Source organism: Podarcis melisellensis (genome assembly GCF_964234715.1).
Source record: "Podarcis melisellensis genome assembly, chromosome: 9".
Lineage (NCBI taxonomy): Eukaryota > Metazoa > Chordata > Lepidosauria > Squamata > Lacertidae > Podarcis > Podarcis melisellensis.
Window position 1 is genome coordinate 4,689,082 of NC_138541.1, and position 27,762 is coordinate 4,716,843.

A 27,762-nucleotide genomic window follows, 5' to 3' on the forward strand; every position below is an offset into this window, starting at 1 on the left:
TGGCTGTACTGCACTTAGTTGTGCTCTGGCTTGGCTTCGTGTATAGGGGCGAGCTGTGGTTTTGTGGCTTGTGTCAGCCAGATCTGTGTAGGGATTGCAGGGGGGTGCAGCAATCCCTACACAGATCTGGCTGACACAAGCCACAAAACCACAGCTCGCCCCTATACACGAAGCCAAGCCAGAGCACAACTAAGTGCAGTACAGCCATCTTCTCAGAAAAACTCTTCACAAAGTTCAAGAGGTCAAGACACAAAGACTTTAGCAACTAATCCACACCTAATGACCCACCTAAGTGGTACTCAGGATATCACTCAAGAAATCACTCAGGATATCCCTCAAGTAATTAAGGAACAAAAGAAGAAAAGGCACACTAGCCTGGGAACTTCCTCTCTGCCCAGAACATTGGAGGCTATACAACACACCCCCTCAACAGTATTTATAGGAACTCAAACACTGAGATCCTGCTCTGTTCCAGTAACAAGAAGCCGAAAGCACCAGCCTGAAGATGACGAGTGAGACCTCGTCGAAACGTCGCCTAGACACCCCAACTTTTACACGGGAAGACACCCGAGGACACCAAAACCTGCATATATATATATATATATATATATAGTCCAGTAGCACCTTAAAGGTAGAGATAAAGGTACCCCTGAGGGACACTGGTGGCACTGTGAGTTAAACCACAGAGCCTAGGGCTTGCCGATCAGAAGGTTGGCGGTTCGAATCCCCGCGACAGGGTGAGCTCCCGTTGCTCGGTCCCAACTCCTGCCAACCTAGCAGTTCAAAAGCACATCAGAGTGCAAGTAGATAAATACATTTATTCCTGCATTTCCAGGGGCTGGACTAGATGGTCTTTGGAGTCCAGCTCTACAGTTCCATGATTCAGTATCAAACCACAGTCCCCTGTTCCCTTCACTTGGGTACAGTTCCTGGAGCGGTTTAGCAGTCAATCTCTCTTCCCAGGGAATTGTGGGAACTGTAGCTCTGTTATGGGGATAAGGTAAAGGTAAAGGGACCCCTGACCATTAGGTCCAGTCGTGGCCGACTCTGGGGTTGCGGTGCTCCTCTCGCTTTATTGGCCAAGGGAGCCGGCGTACAGCTTCCGGGTCATGTGGCCAGCATGACTAAGCCGCTTCTGGCGAACCAGAGCAGCACACGGAAACGCCGTTTACCTTCCCGCCGGAGTGGTACCTATTTATCTACTTGCACTTTGATGTGCTTTCGAACTGCTAGGTTGGCAGGAGCAGGGACCGAGCAACGGGAGCTCACCCCATTGTGGGGATTCGAACCGTCAACCTTCTGATCGGCAAGTCCTAGCTCTGTGGTTTAACCCACAGCGCCACCCGCGTCCCGTTATGAGGATAGAGGCCTCCTAACAAGCCCAGCGCCCTTAACAAACTACAGTTCCCATGATTCTTTGGGGGAGGCCTTGTTATAGCGCAGATGGAGCCGCAGACTAACAACTCATCCAGGTGTTAACTCCCTGCCTTTGCTGGTTTTCTCTTTCCAGGTATCTGCAGAGGAGAAGCTTCTACAAGATGCTACCCACCTAGCTTCTGACGGCTCCAGCTCAGCACTGTCATTGGCCATGAACGGCTGGTTGGTGATGTGGTGTTCCACTTCTACCAGTACTTTCCTCCTGGCGTCCATGTGAATTGGAGCGCGCCCACACTCAAGCGCCGTGACCAGACTGCTCTCCGTTTGTTTGTTTTCGAATCGGGGAGCTGGGGCGAAAGGCCTCGCCAGCTCCTGGCTCCCTCCCTCTTCAAGGTTATCGGGAGGAAAGGAAAGACACTCATCTCATCAGCTTGTTTGTCGACACCTTTCTGGTGAGCCACAATGTGTTCATCTGTAGAAGGACCCAGAAATCAGTCCCTGCAAGGAAGCGTGTGATCCATCATGGGTTACAGCAAGGACTAATTCACATTAGCTTCTTTTGGCCCCCATATTTAGCAGGTCAGTAAAAGTTGCCTGCTTTGGTAGGCTGAAACAGTCTTAGGAACATCCCCAGCACACTAGGATTTTGCTACCATCTTGGAAAACCTTCCAAGAATGGGTTGAGGTACGCTATCGCCCCAACTTCTCCACGTGTTGAGTCAAAAAACTGGACTGCTTCATCATGCCAATACTCCCATCTTGCGGTAGTGACACCACCCAATCTCCATATTTTTTTTAAGAAAGGGAGGGGGAGGGAAGAACTGAGCGCTTTGTCCTTGAGACCTGGGTCTCCAGACTCAGAATGAGACAGACAAGTCTGGGTATCTTGACTCTCTCCTTGGCCACGATTTTTGGGTGGGAAATGGGGTCTATAATCTGTTGAGGAGAGGGCTTTGGTTTGAAAATCCATGCTTGTTTGGAGCTTCACGAGGAGAGTTTAGACAGGACCAGCAGGACTGAACTTCTGAACCACCCATTCTTACCAGCAAGGCATTGACTTGGTTCCAGCACAGCACCTCGAAGGATAAAACCACACCTCACCTGATACTCTACAAGAGAGCAATTGTAGATGGACCTGGAATCTTCTCATGCAACTGGTGTGTGTTTCTTCAGCCTGGATGGCCCTTCTAGAGACTCGTATTGAAGGCCGATTCATGCTGCTGATTCACTGAAATCCCCAATGCAATCCACTGAGTTATATTTGACAGACTCTCCCTTACTCTCCTCGGTGATTTTCAAAGGACAGCTTGGTACTTACCACAGAAAACCCATCCCTGTAATTTGGTCCAGGAAAGAGACTGCAGGACAGAAGTCTTAAAAATCTTAATCTCAAACATTTCAACCGTCTGGCATTTTGAGATCCCCAAACAACACATCTTGCACATCCAAACATTTGCTTCTGGAAAACAGAAACCACTGGGATCGGAGGCAGAATGTCACCTTCAGGACTGATGTCCAGATGCACAAATTGACCACTCAGCCAAACATTTGAATTATATCTTCTCAGAGAAGGACTGTTTTGGGTTGGGAGTGGATGTAATGGATATTCCATCTGTGGCGGGTTCTGATCAGCAATGGCTGATCCACAGGTTCAAGGGAACATTTATAGCAAGCGATGGTCCTGAGAGTGTCAACTGGGTCTATGGGGGTGGGAATTGCTCCTTCCACCATCCCAACTTGCCTAGCAATGCATTGCACCTCCCATTCATGGTCACGGCTCATGTGGGTCAACCATAGTTAGATTCCGACACAATACTTTGACCCCAATTCAAGATGGAGGTCAGCCCCCATGGAGAGCATTCTGACCAAGGGACTTCAAGGCCCTGAACCTTGTATTGAAATGTGCCCTCCCTCTTCTTGTGCACAGGATTATTTTTTAAGAAAACACACACAGAAATTGACCTACCTACATTCCAGAGCTCTCCAGGGCTCAACATGCAGGCGTTTGTTCTTACGGAAGGGATTGTTTTCCTCTTCAGGCATGCATCAGAATTCCGGCATGTCCAGCAAACTTGTTGGGTGGTGCACATGAGCACACAAATTTGGCAAAGCTAGAAAAGGCAGCGGTGATCAGCTTGGGGGAAGTGACAGAGGGAGCTCATTCCAGTACATTACCATCCCATCCACCTACAAAGCAACTTAGAGGTATCTTCATCTATATTGGCCACTAGCTGGTTCCTTGATTCCCGGCCCAGAGATGGGTTTAGGGGCAGTGCAACTGGTTATGTCACACTGGGCACCAAGCCTAGGGGCACCACAGACCTGCACAACTATAATCTAGTGAATTGAGCAGGGCAAAAGGCAAAGAGGCAGGGGGCACCCAATTTTGGCCTTGCAAAGGGCACCACTGAAGTTTGAAAAGCCAAAGTCTGCCCTGTCTGGTTCTCTGAACTAGAACTGCATTTCTATAGACTGGTTCTGCCCGAAGTATCGTTCTGCCCCATGCAGTCTGAGACACGCATCCTAAAGATATTCTGCAGCAGTGGCGTAGCGTGGGTTGTCAACACCCGGGGCAAGGCAAGTAATTTGCGCCCCCTAACCCATGGATTTGCACCCCTTAACCCGTGGATTTGCGCCCCCTAACCCTAACCCCCAGATGTTGCACCCAGTGCGGCTGGCCCCCACTGCACCCCCCCACGCTACGCCACTGTTCTGCAGCTGAGATGTGGAACCCCAGGTCCAGAAGCCAGCCTATTGCACAAACAAAAAAATTGCAATTGTCACTCGTTCTTGCCCCTCTGGTCCCACCTGCCACTGGTATGTGGCCCTCCAGAATGCCATGTGGCCCTCTGTGGAAAGAAATCCCCCAGCCATGTTCTGCAGCATTGCAGGGCAGTGTTTGCAACCCCTCCTTTGCAACATCGGTAAGCGAATCTTTGCTGCACTGGTGGCTTTTATCTCGTGTTTTCATCCCATGAGCCACCCTGAGATCTTTTGACAAAGGGTCGTATATAAATCCAATAAATAAAATAAGTAAATAATAAAGGTTGGCGTTTGCTCAGTTCACACACCCCAGAAACAGCCTAGATCAGGGATCCCCGACCTTCAGCCCTCCAGATGTTTTAGACTACAATTCCCATCATCCCTGACCATTGGTCCCATTAGCTAGGGATCATGGGAGTTGTAGGCCAGAACATCTGGAGGGCCACAGGTTGGGGGTTCCTGGCCTAGATGTTTCAGGTGACCATTTGGTAACTTGGTTCAGCTTGCCTTTCTGAGGACACTGCAAACATTTCAAGTCCTTGGCGGTGATGGATGCTTTTCACATTAAGGCAGAAGGTAACTGATGAAGCCCACTGACTCAGAGTTCAGACACATCAAATGTTCACCTGACATGCTGCACATTTTCCTGGCTGCAAAACAGAGGTGGAGGGCTTGGCAATCTTATAGCACTTGGTCGCCAAAATGGAGGAAAGAAAATCTGAGGAGGGCACTGAAATCCCAAAAGAGGAACTCAGACTTCTGAACAAAAAAAATTCCTTCCAGTAGCACCTTAAAGACCAACTAAGTTAGTTCTTGGTATGAGCTTTTGTGTGCATGCACGCTTCTTCAGATACACACTTCTTCAGATACACACTTCTTCAGATACTTCTTCAGTGTATCTGAAGAAGTGTGCATGCACACGAAAGCTCATACCAAGAACTAACTTAGCTGGACTTTAAGGTGCTACTGGAAAGAATTTTTTTTGTTTTGACTATGGCAGACCAACACGGCTACCTATCTGTAACTCAGACTTCTGAGTCTGCTATCAAATTTTGGAAAATCACTAGAATTTAAGTATATTAGAAAGGGGGGCAAGTATTACAAAATAATCCAACAGTTATCTTCACAAGGATGAAGTAGTATCTTCTGGCTGGAGAAATATGTGGAAAGGGGAGAAGGTTTAAAAAGCAGATGGCCACAACCGATATAAACTCATATTTCCATTGGCAGTCGTTGAGTTGATTTGCAGATTATTTTTCTGGAATGTGATGGGTGCCTAGCTGTTATTTATCCTAAGAGATAAAACTTAGCTGTGTCCCTTCGAACTATACAATGCTATGATTTTATTATTCCCCCCCTGCCCTGCCCCCAGTTTTCATGATGGAAAAACCTACGGCAGAGCCTGAGACATCCCAGAATGAACCTAAAGAGGTTTGGCAGAGGAGAATTCAGGCATCTTTAAACTTTGCACATTCCCTTGCCACTTGGGGGTTTAGAACATCTTTGCCACCCTGTTTCGAAATCTAGCTTTGCCCGCCAGGCGTAAACTGAGTAAACTCTCCAAGTTCAAACCAACGTAGCTCCATTGACTGGAACGGGAGAAAAGCGATCCATAATTCCACCCATCCTATTTGTCGTCTGGATGACGCCTCATGAGAGCTAGAAACCTGCAATCTGAAACAAATAGCAAAGCCAATGATTTGGGAGGGAGGGGAGGCGTTGCCAGCTGCGGCTGCAGGTCAAAACTTCTGGAGGGCAGCAGGTTGGGGAAGGCTTTTGTAGGATCATAAGAGGGCCCTATGGGACACGGGTGGCGCTGTGGGTTAAACCACAGAGCCTAGGACTTGCTGATCAGAAGGTCGGTGGTTCGAATCCCTGTGACGGGGTGAGCTCCCGTTTCAAGTAGATAAATAGGTACCACTCCAGTGGGAAGGTAAACAGTGTTTCCATGCCCTGCTCTGGTTTTGCCAGAAGTGGCTTAGTCATGCTGGCCACATGACCTGGAAGCTGTACGCCGGCTCCCTCAGCCAATAAAGCGAGATGAGTGCACAACCCCAGAGTCGGCCAGGACTGGACCTAATGGTCAGGGGTCCCTTTACCCTTTTAAGAGGGCTCTGGCAGGACCAGGCCAAAGGTCCATGCTAGTTCACATCCTGTTTCCAGCAGAGGTCAGTCAGGGGCTGCTGAGGCCATTCTGTTGCTCATCCTCATCCTCTGCTTTTCTTTTTCTTTTCAGCACAGCTGAAATTAGTCTCTGGTATTACTAAAAACAGATATGCCCAATAGGGTTTCTTCCAGGTGTTTCTGGAGAGCAGTATCCATCACCCTGTCCCATGCTGGCCAGAATGAGGGTGCCATCTCGCTTCAAACCCTCTTCTCATTTTTTATCTGTTCGGACCACCCACTCTTTTGTTATCTTACTGTTTTCTTATCGCCACCTCCTGAACCCTGCCGATGGTTCTCCAAATTACTGCTCCTGTTTTATCTACGCAGCACTTTGAATTTTGCAAAGTGCGCTGTGATCCTTCATGTATTTCTTCTTCACCCTGAACAGCAAATTGCTTTCGCGCCCATTCTACAGACAGGAAACTGAGGCTGAGAAATAACATATGGTCCAAAGCCAAAGACCATGTCTACTGAAGGGATGAGCCTCACGTCACCAATCACTTTCTCTCTGCTTTTCAAGGAAGCTTGGCTAAAAGGTCCCTCATTTCCGGAAATGCCATCTTTGCCCAGACAGGAAAGTACAGTAACATTCTGCCAATGTCTACACAGACTTGCCTTCTGTTGCTTGTGACTTGAGAGGGGTATTAGGAAAAGACACCCTACGTTTACATCCAGAGCATGGGCGCTGCTCTGGCAGTGGCCAGGTGAAAATATATACAATATAAGGTCAGTTCTGATTCTTATGTTTCAGGGGGTTGGGCTAGTTGGCCTTTGAGGTCCCTCCCGGCTCTGTGGTTCTATGATTCTAAGATGTTCTCATCTCTGCAATAAGACAAAACACAAAAACCTTGATGCTGGAGAGGGAAGGTGCTCCCAAGATCACACATGGGTTTATAGGGGGGGTTGGTTATACTTTTGGGATCTAATCTGTACTTTCTGTATGTATCAGTATTAAAAAAAAAATGTACCCTGAAATAAAGCAGATGTGGATTCTTTTCCTGAATAGGTTGGTCACCTTTATGTTGTCTCTTTAAGAATTTAGGAACATGAGGATTATCGGGGTGGGTGAGACCGTACAAGGGTGTACATGGGCAGGAAGGTTTTCCCCCAATGAAGTGGCCAAATGCCAAAATTACAGGTTGAGGAAAGAAGGTATTTGATTTTACTATAAGATACGATAATCTTTATTGTCATTGTCCCACATTCAAAACCAACAAGCCTGCTATCCCTGCTATCCCAGCCTGGTTAGCCCCTAAAAACTCTGATACCCCATTTTTAAGATACAATATACTCCCATAGAGACTCCTTACAGTGCGTTTAAAACCAAAATCGCATTTGGATAGAAACTGTTTCTCAGGCGGCTAGTCCTAGTCTTTATAACCCTGTGCCTTCTTCCAGAAGGCAGAAGCTGAAAGAGATCATTTCCGGGGTGCGCACTATCCTGCGCTATCTCTGCAACTTTCTTATGGCACCTGGAAGCATAGATTTGATCCAAGGTGGGAAGAGTGCACCCAATTATTCTCTCCGCAGTCTTTACAACCCTGGACAGCATTGTTTTTTCCCTGGCCGTGCAGCTCCCAAACCACACACACAGACCATAAGTTAATACACTCTGCACAGTACAATGGTAAAATGCTATCAGCAGGTCCTTTGAGAGATTGTTTTTTCGGAGGATTCTCAGAAAATACAGTGGTACCTCGCAAGACAAATGCCTCGCAAGACGAAAAACACGCAAGACGAAAGGGTTTTTCGTTTTTTGAGTTGCTTCGCAGGACTATTTTCCCTATGGGCTTGCTTCGCAAGACGAAACGTCTTGCGAGTTTGTTTCCGTTTTCTTAAAACCGTTAATACCAGGGTGCATCCGTGCTTTGCAAGACGAAAAATCCGCAAGACGAAGAAACTCGCAGAACGAATTAATTTCGTCTTGCGAGGCACCACGGTATAACCTCTGCTGTGCTCTCTTCATCAGGTCTTTGCTGTTTGTTTGTTTGTTTGTTTGTTTGCTCCCTGCCCTTCACCCTAAGGTTGACGAATGGAGTCAAAAAGAGAGAGTGCTGCACTCCTTGTCCTTCTGTGTTACCTGGACAGGTAAGGTCACACCCACATGCAAAGGAAGTATGTCCCAGCCAGGAGGAAACAGGAAGTTTTCGACTGGCCGGACCAAACATTCCCCTGCGTGTCCACTCTAGGAAAACAAGGAATGTTGTATTTGACTGCTACTTATGAATCACATCCCACAGTTCCTGCACTGCAGGGGGTTGGGCGACTCTAGAGGTCCCTTCCAACTCCACAACCCTGCACTTCCTTTTAAAGCTCATTCTCAAAAGATGAGACGTTTTTCTTCTTGGAAATTAAAACCAGAAGTCGCAGCTCAGACCGATGAAATCGGACAAAGAAGACGCAGAGGTGTGTTGGCATGCTTGTCGTGCCCCAGAAACAACAAGGGGAGCGGCGACAGATGCCAGAGGGCAGAGGTGGCTCCCTGACCAAGATCTGTAGCTGCAAGGCAACCTCTCTCTGAAGAAGCAGCAAAAGGACGACAAAAGGTCTGCTTCAGGAGAGAGTGTGTGTGTGCTGCACTTTCGCCTTGAGATTGATGAGGAAAAGCCTGACTTGCGGAGGGCTTTAGTCAAAGGAGGCCTTCCGGACGCTTCCACCTTGACCCACTTTCTTATTTGAACAGCAGGTTGTCCTTTAGAGATCTGCACCAAACCAATGCTGATATATCGCATACCCTACCTTAGATAAGAATAGAGACTCCTGATTCCCCCACAACTGACCCTCCTAGACCCCTCATTTCTTGTGTCTCCCACCCACCCACAGAGCATTTAAAATATCTCAAGGGCTGGTCACACAGAAGAGGAAACAAGCTTGTTTTCTCCTTTAAAAAAAAATATTTATTAAGGTTTTGAAAGGTTACAAAATTAAAGGAAAAGAAAAGAAAAAAGAGCAAAAACACAAAGAAGTAAAAACAATTAAGAAAAAAAACAAATGAATCCTTCCATAACTTATCTTTCATTTGCTTGTTTCCTTGACCTCCTCACACCTCCCTTTTTTGTATTCTGGTTCAATTAGCTATTTCAGCAAATCCTTTCCATCTTTGTTTTTATCCTAATAGTTTATCTTAATATAATGTAACTTTACATTCTCAACAATTAACAATCTATTTTTACTTAATCTATTATAACATTTCTGCTAAAACCACGTAACTTCATTCCAACATCCTTCTAACATTCCTTAATTTTACAATGTTTCTGTAAATAAACTTTAAATTTCTTCCAATCTTCTTCCACCGACTCTTCTCCCTGGTCTCGTATTCTGCCAGTCATTTCCGCCAGTTCCATGTACTCCATCACCTTCATCTGCCATTCTTCCCAGGTGGGTAGCTTGTTTTCTCCTGCTCTGGCGGGTAGGACTCGAACCCACGGCTTCAGGATACAAGGAAGGAGATTCCGACTCAACATCAGCTTTCTGACAGTAAGAGCTGTTTGACAGTGGAACGGTCTCCCTCAGGAGGAGGTGGACTCTCCTTTCCTTGGAGGTTTTTCAGCAGAGGTCTTGAATGCTTTAGTTGAGATTCCTGCCTTGCAGGGGGTTGAACTAGATGATGAGGAGGAGGAGTTTGGATTTGATATCCCACTTTATCACTACCCGAAGGAGTCTCAAAGTGGCTAAAAATCTCCTTTCCCCTCAACAAACACTCTGTGAGTTGAGACTGAGAGACTTCAGAGAAGTGTGACTAGCCCAAGGTCACCCAGCAGCTGCATGTGGAGGAGCAGAGACACGAACCCAGTTCATCAGATTACAAGTCCACCGTTCTTAACCACCACACTGTTACCAAAAAGGAGCAATGCAGCAGCGAGCAGCAGCTTCAGCAGGTGGCTGGAAAGCCAAACAGGATGTTGATGTTTGTGACTGTTACCGTGGGAAGAAAGGGGCAGTTCATTCACTGTACTGAGCACCGGATGTTAGCTCAGTGTGTCATCTGACCTGTACTGGAAGTACAGGGGTGCAGTCTACCTATCTCTCTGCTGTTGGTGTTAAGAGAGTGCAGACATGTTTCTCTGTACTGCTGCAAAAGACAGAAATAAAGGCATGTAAATACATTTCTGTCTGTCTCTTTCCCCTCCCTGGGGATAGCAGGGAGGAGAGTGAAGGAGTGGTGTGTTCTTCTCACGTTTGAGAAGGATCGCCGATTAGAGACCTCGCCTGTTTCCTGCCGGGAGTCGCAGACGGGGAGGTCAACAAGGAAATCAGCCAGGTGCCTGGAGAGTGGCACATTCCTCTGACAAGGCTTGATTCCAACACACACCACACTGGCTGTCATCTACACCACAGATGACCCTCAGGGTCCCTACAAATCTCTGATCCTATGGTCCATAGCTCAATGATAGAGCCCCTGCCTTGCTTTCAGGCAAGATGGCCATCTGCCAGGGGTCCCCTCCTGTCCTACAGCTCTGTGACTCTACGCAGAAGGTCACGGTTTCAATCCAAAACAGCATTTTCCAGCTTAAAAGAATCCAGCAACACACGATGGAGAGGAATCACACCCACACCATACTTTCAGAGTACGTGGCTGTCCCCCCAAATCCTACCCATTTTTACAGGTGCTGGGAGTGATAGTTCTGTGGGGTAAACTAGAGTTCCCAGGAGAACCTTTGGGGAAGCCATGTGCTTTAAATGGAATGGAAAGCTGATGTTAGATGGGCTAGATGGATGGGTGCTTCAGTGTCTTCCAAGTGAGCCTGAAAGCACTAAGGCAGCCTTCGCTCTTGCAAAAGTCCCAATTAATTTCCACAGTTGAGGCTGGTGCCATCAAAGCTTGCAAGGAGCCTTCGTTTTACTTTATTTTTTTCTGAGGGAGGGGGGGACAACGTGTCCCTCGCCAGCAGCAGGCGCCAACTTTATTGGCAGCTGTCTCAATGGCTGGTTCTGGCTGTTAAGAAGAGCCAGGTAAGAGGGGCGAAAATTAATGGCTCCTCATTATTCCGAGTCGCTGGTACATTTACAGTCTATCACTCGTTTGGAGTGCCTCTTGAATGCGCAATAAAAGGAAGCGGCAGTAAGATGTTGCCCGCTTGTCTGATGAGCTCCTGTTAGCAGCTCCTCGGCCGTGAGATCCGAACGCCTCCACCCCCAGCAAGTCAAATCCTGTTCCATACCCTCCAACATTCCTCCGATGAAAATAGGGACGTTCCATTCCACAATGATAATTTTACTATTTATACCCCACCCATCTGACATGGTTGCCCCAGCCACTCTGGGCAGCTTCCAACATATATAAAAACATAATGAAACATTAATTTAAAAAAAAAAAACATTCCCTATACAGGATTGCCTTCAGATGGCCCATATCCTCTGTAATATCCTAGGCAACACGATGACTAAATACAATGATACAATATCAATATACACTCTTTATATAGTATGAAATATATGAAATCACACAAACAGAAAACTTATGAATCTCTGAAGATCACAAAATATGTACTCTTAATGGATTCTCTTGAAAACATAAAACTAAATAAACATAAGTCTTATAAGTCTCTGAAAGTCTTTGAAGACTACGCAAGTCTCTGAAAGAAGCAATGGGTCAGATTCTTATCTAGTGAAAACAGGCTGTAAAGCTTTGTTTATGGCGTCCAACGCTGCCGAAGTCGTTTGCAAACAGACGTAGTGAACAATGATTCCGGATATACCCACTGTTTCGTGGAATTCTTCTTCAGCACAGCAGAAGGATACAGAAATGCTTCATAAACCCATCTATGTGGTGAATGGAATTGTGCAACAACCATTGCTATGGAGCAGTGGTCATAAAGTTATGTAGTCGCAGTGGCTCTCCAGTGTTTTGGGTCAGGGAGATCTAGCCATACCTAGAGGTGGCAGGAACTGAACCCAGTACTTTCTGAACCCAAATCATGTGCTCTCTTCCTGGGCTATGGCTTTGCCCAGTTGCTGTTTCTCTGCCCAGAAGAAGCACTGATAATTGTACCCTTTCAGGGCATCGCACTGGGGGCAAGTTTTTCCTGAGTGGTAGATCATCAGCTTTTACTACACACTAGCAGGGAGCGCCTGGTGCCGCCTGGGATTTTTAAGAAACCAAACCAAAAACAAAAATACCCCTTTTTTGTTTTTAATAGATAGCATGATTTATGGGTTTTGACCCATCACACTAAAAATTGGTCGAGGTCATACCAAAGTCATCTTTCAGCCCGCCATCTTGATTCAAAATGGCGCCTGGCACCCAAACACCAACCGAGACACACGTGCACACCCCATCCTATCATGCAAGGCGGCTGAAACTATGTCAAAAAACAGGCAAAGACATGCCCAAGTGATGATTTGTTCCGCCATCTTGATTCAAAATGGTGTCCAGTGTCCAAATGGCGATGGAGTCTGTCACCCCTCCTTGAGAACCCTCATGCTGAGTGTGGTGGCAATATCTCAAGAGCGGTCTGAACGTGTGCCTATGATAACCTGAAACAACAACAACAACAAATGCCCTCATACAGGCAAAGTCACTCCAAAGTGATGTTTTGGTCCACCATCTCAATTCAAAATGGCAGCCAATGTCCCGATGTCAACAAAGAGTATCATCCCCACCTTGGAAATCCTCTCACCAAATTCGCCAACACTATCTTGAGAGGAGTCTTGAGGTGCAGAGAACAAGCAAGAGGACACACCAACCGATTTCCTCAAAATGTTGGATTTGTCCTGTGCTTGCCTCTACCACCTCACCAGTCTTCACTTCCTGTCAGGTCTGGGGCCTAACCGACCTGTGATCTTCAGATGAAGGACCGTATATAAATCTTATTTTTTAAAAAAATGGGCAGAGACGAGGAACCTTGGACTCCAACTCCTTTCAGCCCCAGTCTGGATTGCCAGTGACCATGGATGATGGGAGTTGAAGTCCAGCCACAACTGAAAAGTCATTATTTCCCCCATCCTTGGCTAAGGTGTATCTGGCCATCTTTCACCCAGGAGGGTCCCCAAAATGGCATCCTTCCAAAAACCCTTCAAGGAAAAGCACCGCCTGGCTTTTCGATAGGTGTCACCCGTTTCCTGTAGCACAAACCGCCACGACAGAGGCAGCAGCGTCTTTGAGCAGCCGGGTGTGCCTCTTGTTGATGGTTATTAAAATGTTGCCCATGCTTCTTCAGATCCGAGACGGATGGCGGGAGGCCAGAGGCAAAGAAGCAGGGACAGAATTAGCAGTTGCACGGTGGCGACAGTTCATCCCTCCTCTCGCCAAAGAAGAAAGCGAGTTCAGGGAAGCTCATTCTGAGGAGAGTGATTTGAGGAGAGGCTCAGGAATATTTCTTCGCTCAGATTTGAGGGTGGGGGGTCAGGGAGGAAGGCAGGAGTGGAGAACGCTGTCAGGGCCTCAGGAACATCTGGACTTTCATCCTGACCTAACAAGGTCTGTGTGTCACTGGCCGCCAGAGCCTCATTGTGGCAAAAATAATCAGACGGCTTCATTTCGGCACAGCGCTGTCTTCTCAGAAGCCTCAGGGAAAGAGGATAGCTTGTGAGTCCAGAAACATTTATCAGTCCTCAAGCAAGTGTTTAACTTGGCCTCAGGCTATGGATGCTGCAGAGAGCTCGTGAAAGGCAGGGCAGATGACAGGCCTGGCCAGGGTCCCTTTTCTCTGTGTGTATGCATGCTTTTAAAACAAAATATTGGTACACGCCACCCCAACCTCAAGGCAGCGAGAGACTCCAGGAGTTAAAGGTAAAGGGACCCCTGACCGTTAGGTCCAGTCGCGGACAACTCTGGGGTTGCAGTGCTCATCTCGCTTTACTGGCCGAGGGAACAGGCGTACAGCTTCCGGGTCATGTGGCCAGCATGACTAAGCCGCTTCTGGCGAACCAGAGCAGCGCACGGAAACGCCATTTACCTTCCTGCCAGAGTGGTACCTATTTATCTACTTGCATTTTTACGTGCTTTCTAACTGCTAGGTGGGCAGGAGCAGGGACTGAGCAACAGGAGCTCACCCCGTCATGGGGATTCGAACCGCTGACCCTCTGATCAGCAAGTCCTAGGCTCTGTGGTTTAACCCACAGCGCCACCCGCGTCCCTTACTCCAGGAGTTACCCATGGTTGTTTTCTTGAAATGAAGGTCAGCAGAGACTGTGGTGTCGTTAGGATACCCGGTTTTGTTTATGGAAGCTGAGCATAAGATACAGGGGCTCACGGCATCGATACCCCGACAAATCTTCCCCGACAAAGCGGGGGCTCAGAACCACAAACCCAAGGTTCGCCAATTCTAACTTTTGCCAAATAATGAGTGTCGATTTGCTATTATTGGGCAATATATTTGTACTTTACGTGCCTTGTACTTTGAAGGTTTGATGAGAGCCAACCTCCTCTCAGGAATCGTTGGGTGATGGATTTGGAGCAGCAAAGGTCACTGAGGGACTCAAAGATGAGAGAAATGTTGGGGGGGGGGCGCTGGGAAGAGCGATAAGAAGCTCAAAGGCAGGTGAGCTGCAAAGCCCAGTGAGAACTGAGAAATAAAGGAAGCTTGGGCTAAAGTAATGTTTGAGACAATGGGCTATTATCTCTTTTCCCCAGCCACTCATTTCCCTCTCTCCTCATTAACAAGCTAAATCGAATATGCATAAGTATGCCAGGAGTGGGGGGGGGAGCCCGTTTTATGTGCTGTCCATTGAAGTGGGACCCATCAAAGGCAGATCCCAACTCGGACAGAAATAAAAGTAATACTTTACTTTCCAATTTGGGTCTCTTTCTCCTTTCTAGAGAACTCCAGTCAAGACAACCATTTGTTACCACGAGACCCGGTTCAGCTCCCTTCTTAGGAGTTAATGTATGCTCAGGTGCCACGAGGCAGGAAGGTTAATGGTCAGAAACTAACCTCCCGGCCGCAATTTGGCAAATTATCTGGAGAAATCAGCCGGTGGAAACTGTGATGGACTCCAAAATCAATCAGTTAAAGGGGGAACTTGCTGCTTTTTCTCTTCTGGAGGTGGGACACCAGACCTCCCCACCCCCCAGCTCCTTTCCCAGACTGACTTCAAGCATCTCCTTTGCTTCAGCGTAGATCTTATGATGTAACCAGTTACAAATGGTTCACCTCACAGGGGAGGGTAGCCTGAGGCCAGACTGCCAAGCAGAAAAGCGCTTGACTCATCCAAGGAGGAGATGCAAAGAGCCAGGGGAAGCCGTTGTCTTCCAGAACTGCCCTTATCACATCAGATTGTGCATAGGAAGAGGCTGGCTGCTGCATCAGACCAGAGGCTCATGTGGTCCAACATGCTGCTTGCACAGCAGGCAATGGGATGCTCGTTGCAGGAAGCCCACAAACAGGACCTGAGCGCAACATTATGCCCCCCCCCACTTTGATTCCCAACAACTGATCCACAAACGCAAAATAGTGCCCACAATGGAATAAATTTTATTAGTTTCCAATTACTGTCCAATAATGGCCTCATTATAACAATACCAATTTATAATACAATTATAATACCAATCATCCAAATACCGAATTATATAATTTAGTTAAAGTGACCCTCCATGTGCCAGATTTGATTGTTTTCTTTATTTCTGCATTCCAAAATCTTATTAGTTTCAATTACATTCTGGTCATAATAATAATCCCTTATACAACAACTGTGATATTAATAACTTCTATTTGTGTTGACCCATTAAATGATTTATAAAACTTCAAGTGAGGAACTCAAACTACATCCTTGTTCTTCCGGTGTGTGGCAATTATTCTGTCTGTGGTGTTTCTTCCTGTCCTTGTAAGATGTTATACACACACACACACACACACACACAGAGAGAGAGAGCGATTGTTGCTATTATCCGTCATGCTTTGGGCAGAGCTGATATCTCATTGTTGTTCCAGAAATTTCTCCATTGCTCTGTCCCGTGCTTCATTGTTTTGCACTGAGAACTTTAACAACAGCTGCAAAAGTCACTCTGTCCCAGTAAATAAACTGTTGTCACGATTTTTCCTCTCAGCCTGGGAAGAAGAGCGGTCTGTCAAACTGCAGATGACTCAATAAAGAACCTTATCAGTTCCTTGGCAGCTCACAGACTCCTTTCATCCTTCCTTCCAGCTGAAGATATATGGCCAGTTATCCTTCCAATTAAATTAAATTCCAAGTCCTCTTAGCATTATTCAGTTCATTTCATAGATAGTAAAGGATAGGGAAGAGTCAGCTCTAAGTTTCCATCATAACCCTTTTGCAAAATAGAGCTTCCCTCCCTTTTTCCTTTTACACACACAGGTCCATTTGATATTATATTCAATATTTATAATCCATTTTCTTCCATCCTCACATGTACAAATATAGTTTGAACTAACATTCAGAGGAGGGTTGCCAAATCATAAATGTAGAGAATAAAGCTTTAAATAAAGAAACTATAGGCTCACCTCCCCCCATCTTTTGCACCGAATGAAGTCTTATCTCAAATTCAAACCTTAAAGTCCTTGCAGTTGGTTTGTTCCACAGTTTGTGATCTCATCTCTTCCAGCATACACCTATACTTTAGTCCAATTAAGCTCTAATTAACAGAAGTACTTCTGCTTCTTAATGGCAGTGGTGGAGGGTTTTCGGCAGACAAAGAGCTTTCACACTCAGCGCCTCCCTGCCCCTCACATTCCATGCCAGAGCAAAAGCCAGGTACCAAGACGAATTGCAAGTGAAGCCCGTTCCCCCCATCCCTGGGGAGAATTTGCAAGAATGATTTACCCTAAATCATCCTTCTTGTTCCTTCGCCAATGATCTCTCACTGTCATGGGGGCTGCCTCCATTAAGGCAGAGCAGAACCGGAAGCCAACTTACTTGGCAGGGGAGACACCTTGATCATGAACAGTGGAGGTAAAGGCAGATCTAATAATAATAACACCTTTATTGTCAATGTACAACCTGTGTACAATGAAATTAACCGAGCCTTCCCCCCCCCCCCACAAAAACTCAATCTCATTGCACCCTATGTGCTTGTCGCACAACACAAGTCAGTTGTGCTATATTATTTTCCATTCAACAGCCTAACAGCTCACGGATAGAAACTGTTTTTAGCCTGTTGGTATGACTGATTATACTTCTATATCTCCTGCCCGAGGGTAGAAGATTAAAGAGGTGCTGGTCGGGGTGTGAATCGTCCCTGAGAATTTTTCTCGCTCTCCTAAGGCAACGATCCCTTGCGATGTTATCTAGCGGACTCAGGGGACAGCCCATGATATCATGTGCTGTGTTCACCACCCTCTGTCTGTGGCTGTCAAGGCGAGCAGGACCGGTTTGGTCACACCAGGCATGGAGCTTCTGGAGCACCTCAGCAGGCACACAACTATGAATCATAGAGTTGGAAGGGAACCCAAAGGTCATCTAGTCCAGCCCCCTGCAGTGCAGGAATCTCAGCTAAAGCATCCCTGACAGATGGCCAGCCAACCTCTACTTAAAAACCTCCAAGGAAGGAGAGTCCACCACTTCTTGTGGGAGACTGTTTCACTGTTGAACACCTCTTACTGTCACAAAGTTCTTCTTTCTTTCTTTCTTCTTTCTTTCTTTCTTTCTTTCTTTCTTTCTTTCTTTCTTTCTTTCTTTCTTTCTTTCTGAGAAGCAAAGAGGCTAGTAAGCCTGATCTTTGTTAAATTGTTGCAACAGGGTCCCCCACTCACCCCACGCAGGAGAGAGGAGGAACCCAGAACATTGGTGTGCAAGTTCTTATATAGATTTTTGAAACTGGCCACCCTGTAGCCCAAGACCACCCCACAATACATCATACATACATCACTGAAGGAGGCAGTCTGTAGCACAAATCCTGTCTGCCAGGATACCTGATAATGGTCACTGATTGCATTACTTGGGCAGCCTGGCCATTCTTTTCTGATGGTTAATACTTTAGTTCCTGAGTCTGGGTCACAGGGCTCACCCTATTCGTACACAAATATGCCCTTAAGACAGGATTTGCAATCAAAAAGATGACGACCCGTCCCCCACAAACATTCTTTCTGTTGTTCAGTTGGAATCTCCTTCCTTGTAACTTGAAGCCATTGGTTTAGATACTACCCTCCAGAGTAGGAGAAAACCAGCTTGCTCCACCTTCCGTGTGAGCTCCTTGAAGATGGCTTTCGTATCTCCTCTGAGTCTCCTCTTTTCCAGACCAAACATACCCAGCTCCTTCAACTGTTCCTCATAAGGCTTGGTTTCCAGACCCTTGGTCATCTTGGTTGCCCTCCACTGCACACTTTCCAGCTTGTCAACATCCTTCATAAATTGTGGTGCCCAGAACTGGACACAGGACACAGGACTCCAGGCAGAAGACCACTGGAAGGTGAGAGGTCGGGGATGGCACTGGATTTTGGTGGCACAAAGGGCATCACTGAAATTCAAGATGCCAAAGTCTTCTGCTGGTGGAGATACAAAGCTACTATTGTGGTTAGAAGCTTTAGATAGCCCCCCAGAGCAGCACACAGGGGAAGGAGAGGGAAGATATATTTTTTTCATCTGGCAAGAAGAAGTGGTTGTGCTGATGGACCAATAATAATTGTGTGACACTGACTTCCTCCCATGCTTAAAATTGAATGGGTTATTCTTATTGCTAATGTGAGCTGGCTTTCCTTTTCTCTTTGTTACACTTGACACACATATAGAATATTTAAAGCTATTTGGGCAACTCTAATCACAGTTTCCTCTCCAAGATGAGAAATTAACAGAGGATTTGATCTCCCCCGAAAGCCCCATCTCCAATAAGCTAAGGAATATTTCCGGAGGATTATGGAGGGAGATACTCTATAACCGGCTCCAGAGTAACCCAGCTGGCTCCAAAGCCTGTTTGCAGACTCTGAGCGCAAGAAAGGTGAGCTCTTTGAAGGCTGGATTACCTGGCTGGGCTGGAGGAACAGCCGGGGTCACCCACTGAGCTAATGGAAGGGGGGAATGAAACAAAAGGGGAAGAGCTTCTGTGTTACTTTGTGCTACAAAGTCTTGATGCAGGTTTTAAAACCCACTAACTCCTTAAACTGCAAGGTGAAAACATAACTTTCTAATAATTGCTCGGATCTCGGCAGATGGAAATACAGGGTGAAAGAAATGCACTAGAATAATAATAATAATAATAATAATAATAATAATAATAATAATAATAATAATAATTTTTATTTATACCCCGCCCTCCCCAGCCAAGACTGGGCTCAGGGTGGCTAACACCAAATATAAAAACGATTGAAATACAGCTTAAAAAACAAGATTAAAATACATTAAAACATTAAAATGCAGCCTCATTTCAGTGGAAACTCAATCAAAAACTTTTGGGGGGATAAAAACGTCAAGTCTTCACCAAGGCCAACTATCCAGACTGGTCCTACATGGGCCAGAAAAAAGCCAGAGAAGTCCCCAAATAGGATTTCCATCACAGAAGGAAAAAGGAAAGAGGAGGAGGGGATCAAGTTGATTCCAAGGCAAAGGCCAGGTGGAACAACTCTGTCTTGCAGGCCCTGTGGAAAGAAATCAGATCCTGCAGGGCCTTGGTCTCATGAGACAAAGCGTTCCACCAAGTCGGGGCCAGTGTTGAAAAGGCCCTGCCTCTGGTTGAGGCTAATCTGACTTCCTTAGGGCCCAGGACCTCTAGGGTGTTGCTATTTATGGACCTTAAGGTCCTCCGTGGGGAATATCAGGAGTAGGTATGAGGGTTCCAGGCCGTGAAGGGCTTTAAAGGTCAAACTAGCACCTTAAATCTGACCCTGTACTCCACCGGGATCCAGTGCAGAACATAAGGGCCCTGCTGGATCACACCAATTACCCATCTAGTCCAGCACCCTATTTTCAGACGTCTGTGGGGAAACCCACAAACAGGATTCGAGCACAAGAGACCTCTCTCGTCTCCTGTGGTTTCCAGCAGCTGGTATTCAAAAGCATGTTTGCCTCTAACTGTGGAGGCAGAGTAGACATCCTGGCTAGTAACCATCAATAGTCCTCTCCTCCTCAATGAATTTGTCTAATCCTCTTTTTAAGCCATCCAAGTTTGTGGCCATCACTGCCTCATGTGGCAGGGAGTTCCATAGTTCCCCAGCCCAGCAGCTTGTGATGCATGTTTAGGTCAGGCAGACCTGGATTCAAATGCCTGCTTCCATGAAACACGCCATGAGTGACACACACAGCCTAGACTACCCCGCAGGGCTGTTGCAACGATGAAATGGGGAGAAGACCCAGCAATTTTGCCCCACACTCCTGGGAGGGAAAGGTGGGGTGTGAATGTGAGAAATACACAGTAACCAAAAATGAGGCAGCCATTCTTAACCAGATCGTCTTCTTTTTATTCCAGAAGGGAAAAAAGTTTTTGTTCATTATTTACTTTTATTTACATACATATACTTCACATTGGTGTTTTAAAATGCACGTATTCATCACCTTGTTCCTGCTTTTAAATTAGCTGTTATTTTGTTTTTGTTTTTTTTACAATACAAAAAAATACCAAAAAACCAGCAGCCCTAAAATGCGTATTTTTATACCATCCCCACCCCAGCAATGAAATACTTTACAATACTTACTCGTTATTTACATATGAATGCAATAAAGGCTAAATTATACATATGAACAAAACTAAGCTCAGGTCCAAATACAGAAAAATAGTGTTTTTCCCCCCACACCAGAAAAAGAAAGAACTGCAGGGGGAGGAGAAAAGAAAGAAATTCCTAAGAGAAAATTAGTTCAAGAACTCTACAGAAAAGACCTCTTTGTGCACAAATTTGAGAGTAATGGAAATGCAAGGGCTTTTTTCTTTTGCTGTGTCAAGGGCCGACATTATTTGACACACCATGACAAATTTCACTTAATTTCCCCCATCCCGGTTTAAGTGCTGGAGCAGATTCCTGATGCGAAGAGACCAGCCTCAAAAGTGTCAAAAGCATTCTGAATCTGGAAGACGCAAAAAAAGAAAAGAAAAAAAAGAGCAGCCTTTTTTTCTGGGAAAACAAAGAAAGTTTGTTGGAAGAGTTTTGCAGAGAGGCGGGAGCGTCGAGAGGTTGGTTTTGGGGGGTGGGGTGGGGGGAATGTGAAGCAGCACAGCTAACCACATCCTGAATTTTAAAATTTGAAGGAAAAGGTAGAGACTGGTGCCGCGGTTTATGAGAAGAACAGAAAGACAAAGCGCCGTCGGCCTCTTGGCCGAAGACGCTACCTACAGAGCAGCTCCACAAAGGAGGAACCAACCTGCATCTATAAGACACAGCCCAGCAAAAGTTATTTCAAGTAGCAGCTGAAAGGGAAGAGGAAGCCGCCAAGACAACTGACCTGAATCCCAACTTCTTCAATAGGTGTTAGAAGCCGGGGGAAGTGAAAGAGAAACTCGCAAGCGGTGGTTTTGGCAATTAAATAAACCACGTTGGTGGTGCCCATTGGGCTTAGATGGCTGTAGGTGGAACTGGTCTGCGGAAAGGCAAGTCTCTTTCTCTCTATGGATATGTTGCTGCTGCCATCGTGCCCTGCTTTTGCCAGCTTCCCAGATGCATTTGGTCGGCCCCCTTGGGGGGGAACCAGGCTCCAGGGCTGGGTGGCTCCTCAAGTCCGATCTCAAAGGGCTCTGTTCATAAGCCTTTGCCTGGATGAGGCCTGGAGGGACTTGTCTTCTCAAGGAACAGCAGGCAAGGTCAATGTGGTGCTGGGGGTACAACCCCCACAATTCCTGCCCATTGGCCATGCTAGCCTGAGATGATGGGAGTTGCAATCTCACCTCTGGGGAGCACCACATTGGCGACTGCTGTCCCAGGGGATATTTCAATACCCACAGCGTCTTTCAGGGCCTCATGCACAGTCAGGTTTTTCACTCAACAGCTGCACCGCAACAAGTCGTTTCTGCTCCTGTTCCACGCTGGGGAAGCCTGCCTTGCGGGGCAAGCAGTTATTTCCTATGCGGCTACGCTGGACAGACTTGTTTGGGTCTCCATCCTTCCCAGCCCTGAACTACAAAAGCTCTTCCCTCCCAAATTTTGGGTTTCCCATTAGGAAAGCTGAGCTGGGTCACACACAGGCTTGAGTCCCCGGGCACTTGGGAGGGAGACAAGCGATTCACTGGTTTGAAAAACCAGCACAACTGGGTCCTTTTTACCAGGTCGCCTCGGAGCAGCTGTCAAACGATACCGGACAAGGTCCACGTGCTTCTAGCAAGACGCGGCGCTGCAACATGCTGGCTGTGGACCTGGGGCTCCAATCCTCACCCAGAGATCTGCGCATAATACAAGGGTTCCCCAATACCAGGGGCTTATTTTTGCTGTGTGCGTGAATATGATATCACCCTAAGAGTAACAAGGAGTCGCTGCTACTAGGATGGTTTGCAGCGGGCTTTGGTTTACAGCTATTACGAGTGAGGAAATCAATTCTGTGCGGGTGCCCTCTTAATGTTTACCGAGGGCAGCCATCGCCATGCTGGGTCCTGCCAGATATTTTGTACTACATCTGGCTGGCGGCGGGTCAGGCAAGCCGGACCTATGACAATGGGAAAGAGTCCAGAAATTTGGGGAGGGGGTTTGAGATAGAGATTGGAGGTCAGCCAGTTAGGGTCTGAGCTGCTCCTCCTTTCTGAAACACATTCTCAACAACCCTGTAAGGTAGCACTGAAATGCAGGTTGAGGGGGGGTATATATATGTCTAAGACCACTTATTGAGTTCCTGGAAAGGGTTGGATTCCTGGTTCACAGCTCAGCTTCTTTGCTCGAACGCTACACTCATAGCCAAGATCTCAGACTTCATTTTATAGATATACAGATACTGTTTATATATAAAGCCCACTTCCGACAGTAATTCTAAAAGCGCACTGGAAACCAAGTGAATATATTCTCACACATCGGCGGTCTCCGTGGGGGAATTTATTTCCTCCTTAATACAGTGTGCATGGTAACTAGAAGGCAGCAGATACCTGTCAAGGGGTGTTTTCACAGCCTGTCATTCTTCAAGCGTTTGCAATTCGCCACAGTTAGGTTACATTATTCATGGATAAGATCCAGGAGGGGAGGGAAGAGAATCTCAGGCACCAGGCAGTCAAGAGACAGCCGAGGCTTTGGCATCTGTGACACAGAACATTTGTGGCCTGACAGCTCCGAAGGACACGAAAGACGCATCGCCAGAGATCCTCGTCTGCCTTTGTGTACAAATCACAGGTCCAAAAGGAACACCTTAGAAGTTTCTTGGATGGCAGCAGGCTCCCAGGTGCTCACCAGAGGGGATGAATGACCGAGGAGCTGTTTGAGAACAGAAACAATTATATATATATCCCAGGTATTAAAGAGTGCCCCCCTACAGAGATCTCAATTCCAGCTGCCTCCAGAACTTCAAAAGCTGCAGAATTCAGATTCTGAAATAATGGCTTGAAAGGCGAATCTCTGTAAAGATCCCTAACTCCTCCGCTTCCCAGGGGAAACAACCCTCCATTGAAAAGCAGAATATAGCTGGCACAAAACACCAGAATCAGCTGGGGGAGCTGCACAAGGCCTGTTCATTTCAAGGTGCTCCCGCACAACTTCCATCGATTTCAGGTTGGTCTGTCGGTGCAGGTGGGTAGTCCATGGAAAATGGGGGTCGCGAAGGCCTTCTCTGACACAAGAGGTTATTCCTTAAATCAACTAGTATACCGTTTATGGGCTCTGCAGAACTAAGACCCGAAGTTCTTCAAACAGATCTCCTCCCCGAAACATGCACACACTTTTTTTTTTTTTTTTTTGGCAAATAATTTTACTTTCGTATTTGGGGAGTATTGCAGTCCACAGTGGTTGGATTAACTCTGCAAGCTTTCCGTGATTTTCGGGGTGCAGTTCTTTTTGGAGATTGGGATTCCCAGTTCTGCTTGAGTGATGGTGGTGGGAGAGAACTTTGTTAGCGCCAGTCCCTTAACTCCTCAGTGTCTCAACGGAAGCGACACTGGTAGTATAATACTGGAGCAAAATGAATGGGAACAGCTCCTCCACTCCCAGATCTTCAGATCTGTGATCCTAACTGGAAGCTCCAGGAGACGGGTGCTTAGCAGGAAGTGGGCGAGGGATCTTGGTTCATCCCAGACTCTTGTCAACCCCTTTGCCATGGCAGATTCAGGCTCTTTTCTACCGCACACAAAATCCACACAGCCTCCCCCAAGCTGGCACGCTTCTTAACGCCGCAAAAATGGACTTTGAGAGGTAATTTGCTGCCTTCCACTTCTCCCTAAGGACAAGTCAATTCAAGAGCAGCTTCAACAAAGCAAATTGGGGAGGGGCGGGGAGAGAGATGCTATTTTAATTGTACGTTTGTTCCAGTTCTGTAGGGTTCAAGAAGTACAGGTTCATTAATATGCACAACGACAGGCAGTCCAGAACACGAAAGCTTTGGTCGCTCACCGTTCATTCATTGCGAGATGCAAATGAGCGGCTAATTCCAGTTGCGCAATGCACATTCATGCACCTCCAAGGAGTCTAGATCGTTGCCTCTCTCATCTCCACTCGCTCCCCGTCCCCATGAGTCCACTCAAAATACAGCTGTAATACATTACTGCATTCAAGAGAGGAAAAGGAGGTAGAGGGCAGAAGGGATGGAGTTACTCCAGGTGTAACTACAGGAGCTGCAACATGCGACACTGCTAAAAAAATCGCATTTATGTTTCAAGCTACTGTCCTCCACCTGGATGCTGGGAGCACAAGCCCCAGATCTGTGCAGGGAAAGAACTTGCCAGAAAAATGGTATTGGGGGCAGCAACCGCACTTAAGGGCCAAACATAGCCGCCGCCTCCTAGGCTACAGCAGCCTTGATCCAGCAGTGTGTTGTGCCCAGATGAGAGGGTGGCACAGGGGTTTCTCCAGTCAGTGTGGCATCAGGGGCAGCTCCCGGCTGCTGGAGTGGAAGCAATGCTACAGTGACGGGAGCCTTTGCTGCTGCTTTCTGCATGCATATAGGCAACGGGAACGCTCTCCATCGGCGGCAAAAGTGCAATTGCATCGCGACTCTTGCTATGGCTAATGGACTGGCTCCCACGACCCCCTTGCGTGGGCTGGGATGGCATGCACCGCCAAGCAGCCGCCAGCGGTTCCATTGTAAGTGGGACATAGTTTGGGCAAAATGGGATGGTGCGCAAACTTTCCCCGCCCTGTTTCGGAAGCCTGGTTGCTCCCTTCTGAACACACATGCGAGTGATTTTCAGAGGGAACACAATAGGTGTTAAGAGCAAGTGAAAACCTGAGTTATAGCAACTTCAAACACATGCCGACTCTGCAACGCCCGCTCAATTTGGAGAGAGTGCCAAAGCCAACACTTCTGGCTTCTCAAGGCTCCTGCTTCTCTGGCCAAGCTAATAAAACCCCAGGTTTCTGCTGGTTTCTGCCTGGAACGTACAACGGGCAACCCGGTTAACTGCCCAGGATTTATCAAGGCCAGAGCAATGTAAGTGGCTCTCAATCTGCAATGGCAGTCCAGCCCCTGGGCCAACCGAGAGGCAGTGGCCACCAAGAAGCTGCACCTCGACTTCTTGAGAAGGCACTCAAAGGGTGCCACCAAGTGCCACGCTCAGGTCTCCCAGCCTCTCCTTGGGGCACCTTACGTCAACCTGGCACCCTCCAGATCAGTGGTTCTCAACCTTGGTCCCCAGATGTTTTTGGCCTACAACTCCCATGATCCCTAGCTTGCAGGACCAGTGGTCAGGGATGATGGGAGTTGCAGGCCAAAAACATCTGGGGACCCAAGGTTGAGAAAGGCTGCTCCAGATGCTTACTACAACTCCCATCAGCCCCAGCCAGCACAGCGTGATGGGAGTTGTAGTCCCAAACATCTGGAGGTTGCCAGGTTGGCTAAGGGATGCTTCAGAGTTAATTCAGACCCTACCCTTGCACCAAGCAGGAGTACACTTGCCCGGGGTGGCAGGATTATTGATAGGTATTGGGGAGGAGTGAGCAATGCAAGCCGTTCAAACAGAAGGGACCACTCTTCAGAGCACATCCACTGTAATGCAGAAAGTGCTCTTCCCCACGTTCGTTCTCAAGTGAGGTAAAATAAAAAGGGGCGTGGGAAAGGGGTGGCCCCCAAAAGAGGGAACATCTGCCTTGAATGGAAGCAGATGCACGATGCGAAATGACAATAAATAGGAAGCATTCCAGCCCCCCACACCGGCCCCCCGACAACCACCACGGCTCCATCAGCCTGAAACAGGTTAGCATCCTTATGCTCTGCACCCGTTAACTGGGCACAGTGCGGAAAAGGCCACGGATTGCCCAGGGTAACTGAGGAATGTAGTTACGCAACAGGCCAGCTATGCTAATTCCCCTTTGCTTCCTTGGTTCTATTTAAAACCTTGGGAAAACTTGCACACAGATCTGCCACATAGATCCACGTGAAAAACATTAATCTTCCCAGAAAAGGGAGGTGTGTTTTTTTCCTGGCAATGTGCTGCAGTGCGTAGCACCCAGCCATACTCAACAGCATCCCTCGATTTAATACAGTCAGGTGGATGAAAATAAAGCGGCAAACATAACCCCAGCCCCAATGAAGGTATTGTATTTGGAACAGAGCTCTAAATAAGAGAGAAATAAATAGAATTTTTTACAACACTGGGTTCCTGGAGGAAATTGAGTTAGCTTCTCCTTAAATCCTGGGGGTTTAACTGCCGAGGGCAGAAAATTATCTGTAAGTGCTGCAGCTTTTCTTGTACAACCAGGGAAGGGGTGTGGGGAAGAAAATAAAATACCACAAAAGCGCTTTCCACATACAAAAAGCTGAGTGTTCTTTGTCTTCCCGTGGCTTTTCCCTACTGCCAACCTTCAGTGGTAGAGGCGGACGGATAATGGACTCGCAACCAACGGCCTTTAGCTGGATAGGGGAGGGAGATGCAAAAACGTGGGAGCCAGGTGGGCACGACGGGATTGGCAAATCTAAGACGGAGTGGATGTCAAAACAAGGCCAACTAAGACACTGCCAACAGGAAGGGCTGGATGCTCCCCAGAAACATTGCGCCCGGTGCTTCGAGGTGTCCTTTGCGACACAAACCTTGCAGGAATAAAAACACCTCTGTCCTCCTCCTCCTCCCAGGTAATCCCTTGTGTTTAAAACCCTAAAGAGGCAGTTCAGATGTCCATGCATCAAATACAGGTCCCGGGCTGGGCTGGAGGCTGCTGTTTGCGACTTCGTACCGCTCCCGACTTCTCTTTGTAGGCAATAGGCATTTGTTGTGAAATGTCCACCAACGCACTAGCTACTGCAAGACCTGGAAGGAGAAGGGGGAGAGCAGGGAGTTAGAGGCAAAAAGGAGAACAGGGGAGCCCAGCCAGCATCACCACACCCATCCAATTTAGACTGGCCAGAGACCCAGGGAGGTTTCTGCCTCTTGGTGCTATGTGCACCCTGGCCAGATTCCTTGCACCCACCTCTGACGCAACTGGTCTCCACACTCAGTGGAAGGCGGACCAACCCTTGGCCAGGATTCAGAAGATGCGGTAGAAGCTTACAGACACCTCTTAAGGCAGGGTGACTCTGCCC

General features: G+C 47.3%; 2 protein-coding genes across 3 annotated transcripts in view; one reads left to right on the top strand and one right to left on the bottom strand.

The window, feature by feature from the left end:
• The window catches only part of GFRA4 (GDNF family receptor alpha 4), a 130,163-nt gene extending 126,246 nt beyond the window's left edge, over nucleotides 1-3,917 (top strand). For both annotated transcript variants that reach the window (XM_081925170.1, XM_081925169.1), the window contains exon 8: nucleotides 1,511-3,917. In XM_081925170.1, coding sequence (XP_081781296.1) covers nucleotides 1,511-1,654 — 144 coding nt within the window. In that variant the 3' untranslated portion in view covers nucleotides 1,655-3,917. The remainder of the gene's footprint in view (nucleotides 1-1,510) is intronic.
• A 16,653-nt stretch (nucleotides 3,918-20,570) lies between these two features.
• Nucleotides 20,571-27,762, bottom strand: part of ATRN (attractin) — a 165,335-nt gene continuing 158,143 nt past the window's right edge. The window contains 1 exon segment of the mRNA XM_081924761.1: nucleotides 20,571-27,490. Coding sequence (XP_081780887.1) covers nucleotides 27,366-27,490 — 125 coding nt within the window. The 3' untranslated portion in view covers nucleotides 20,571-27,365.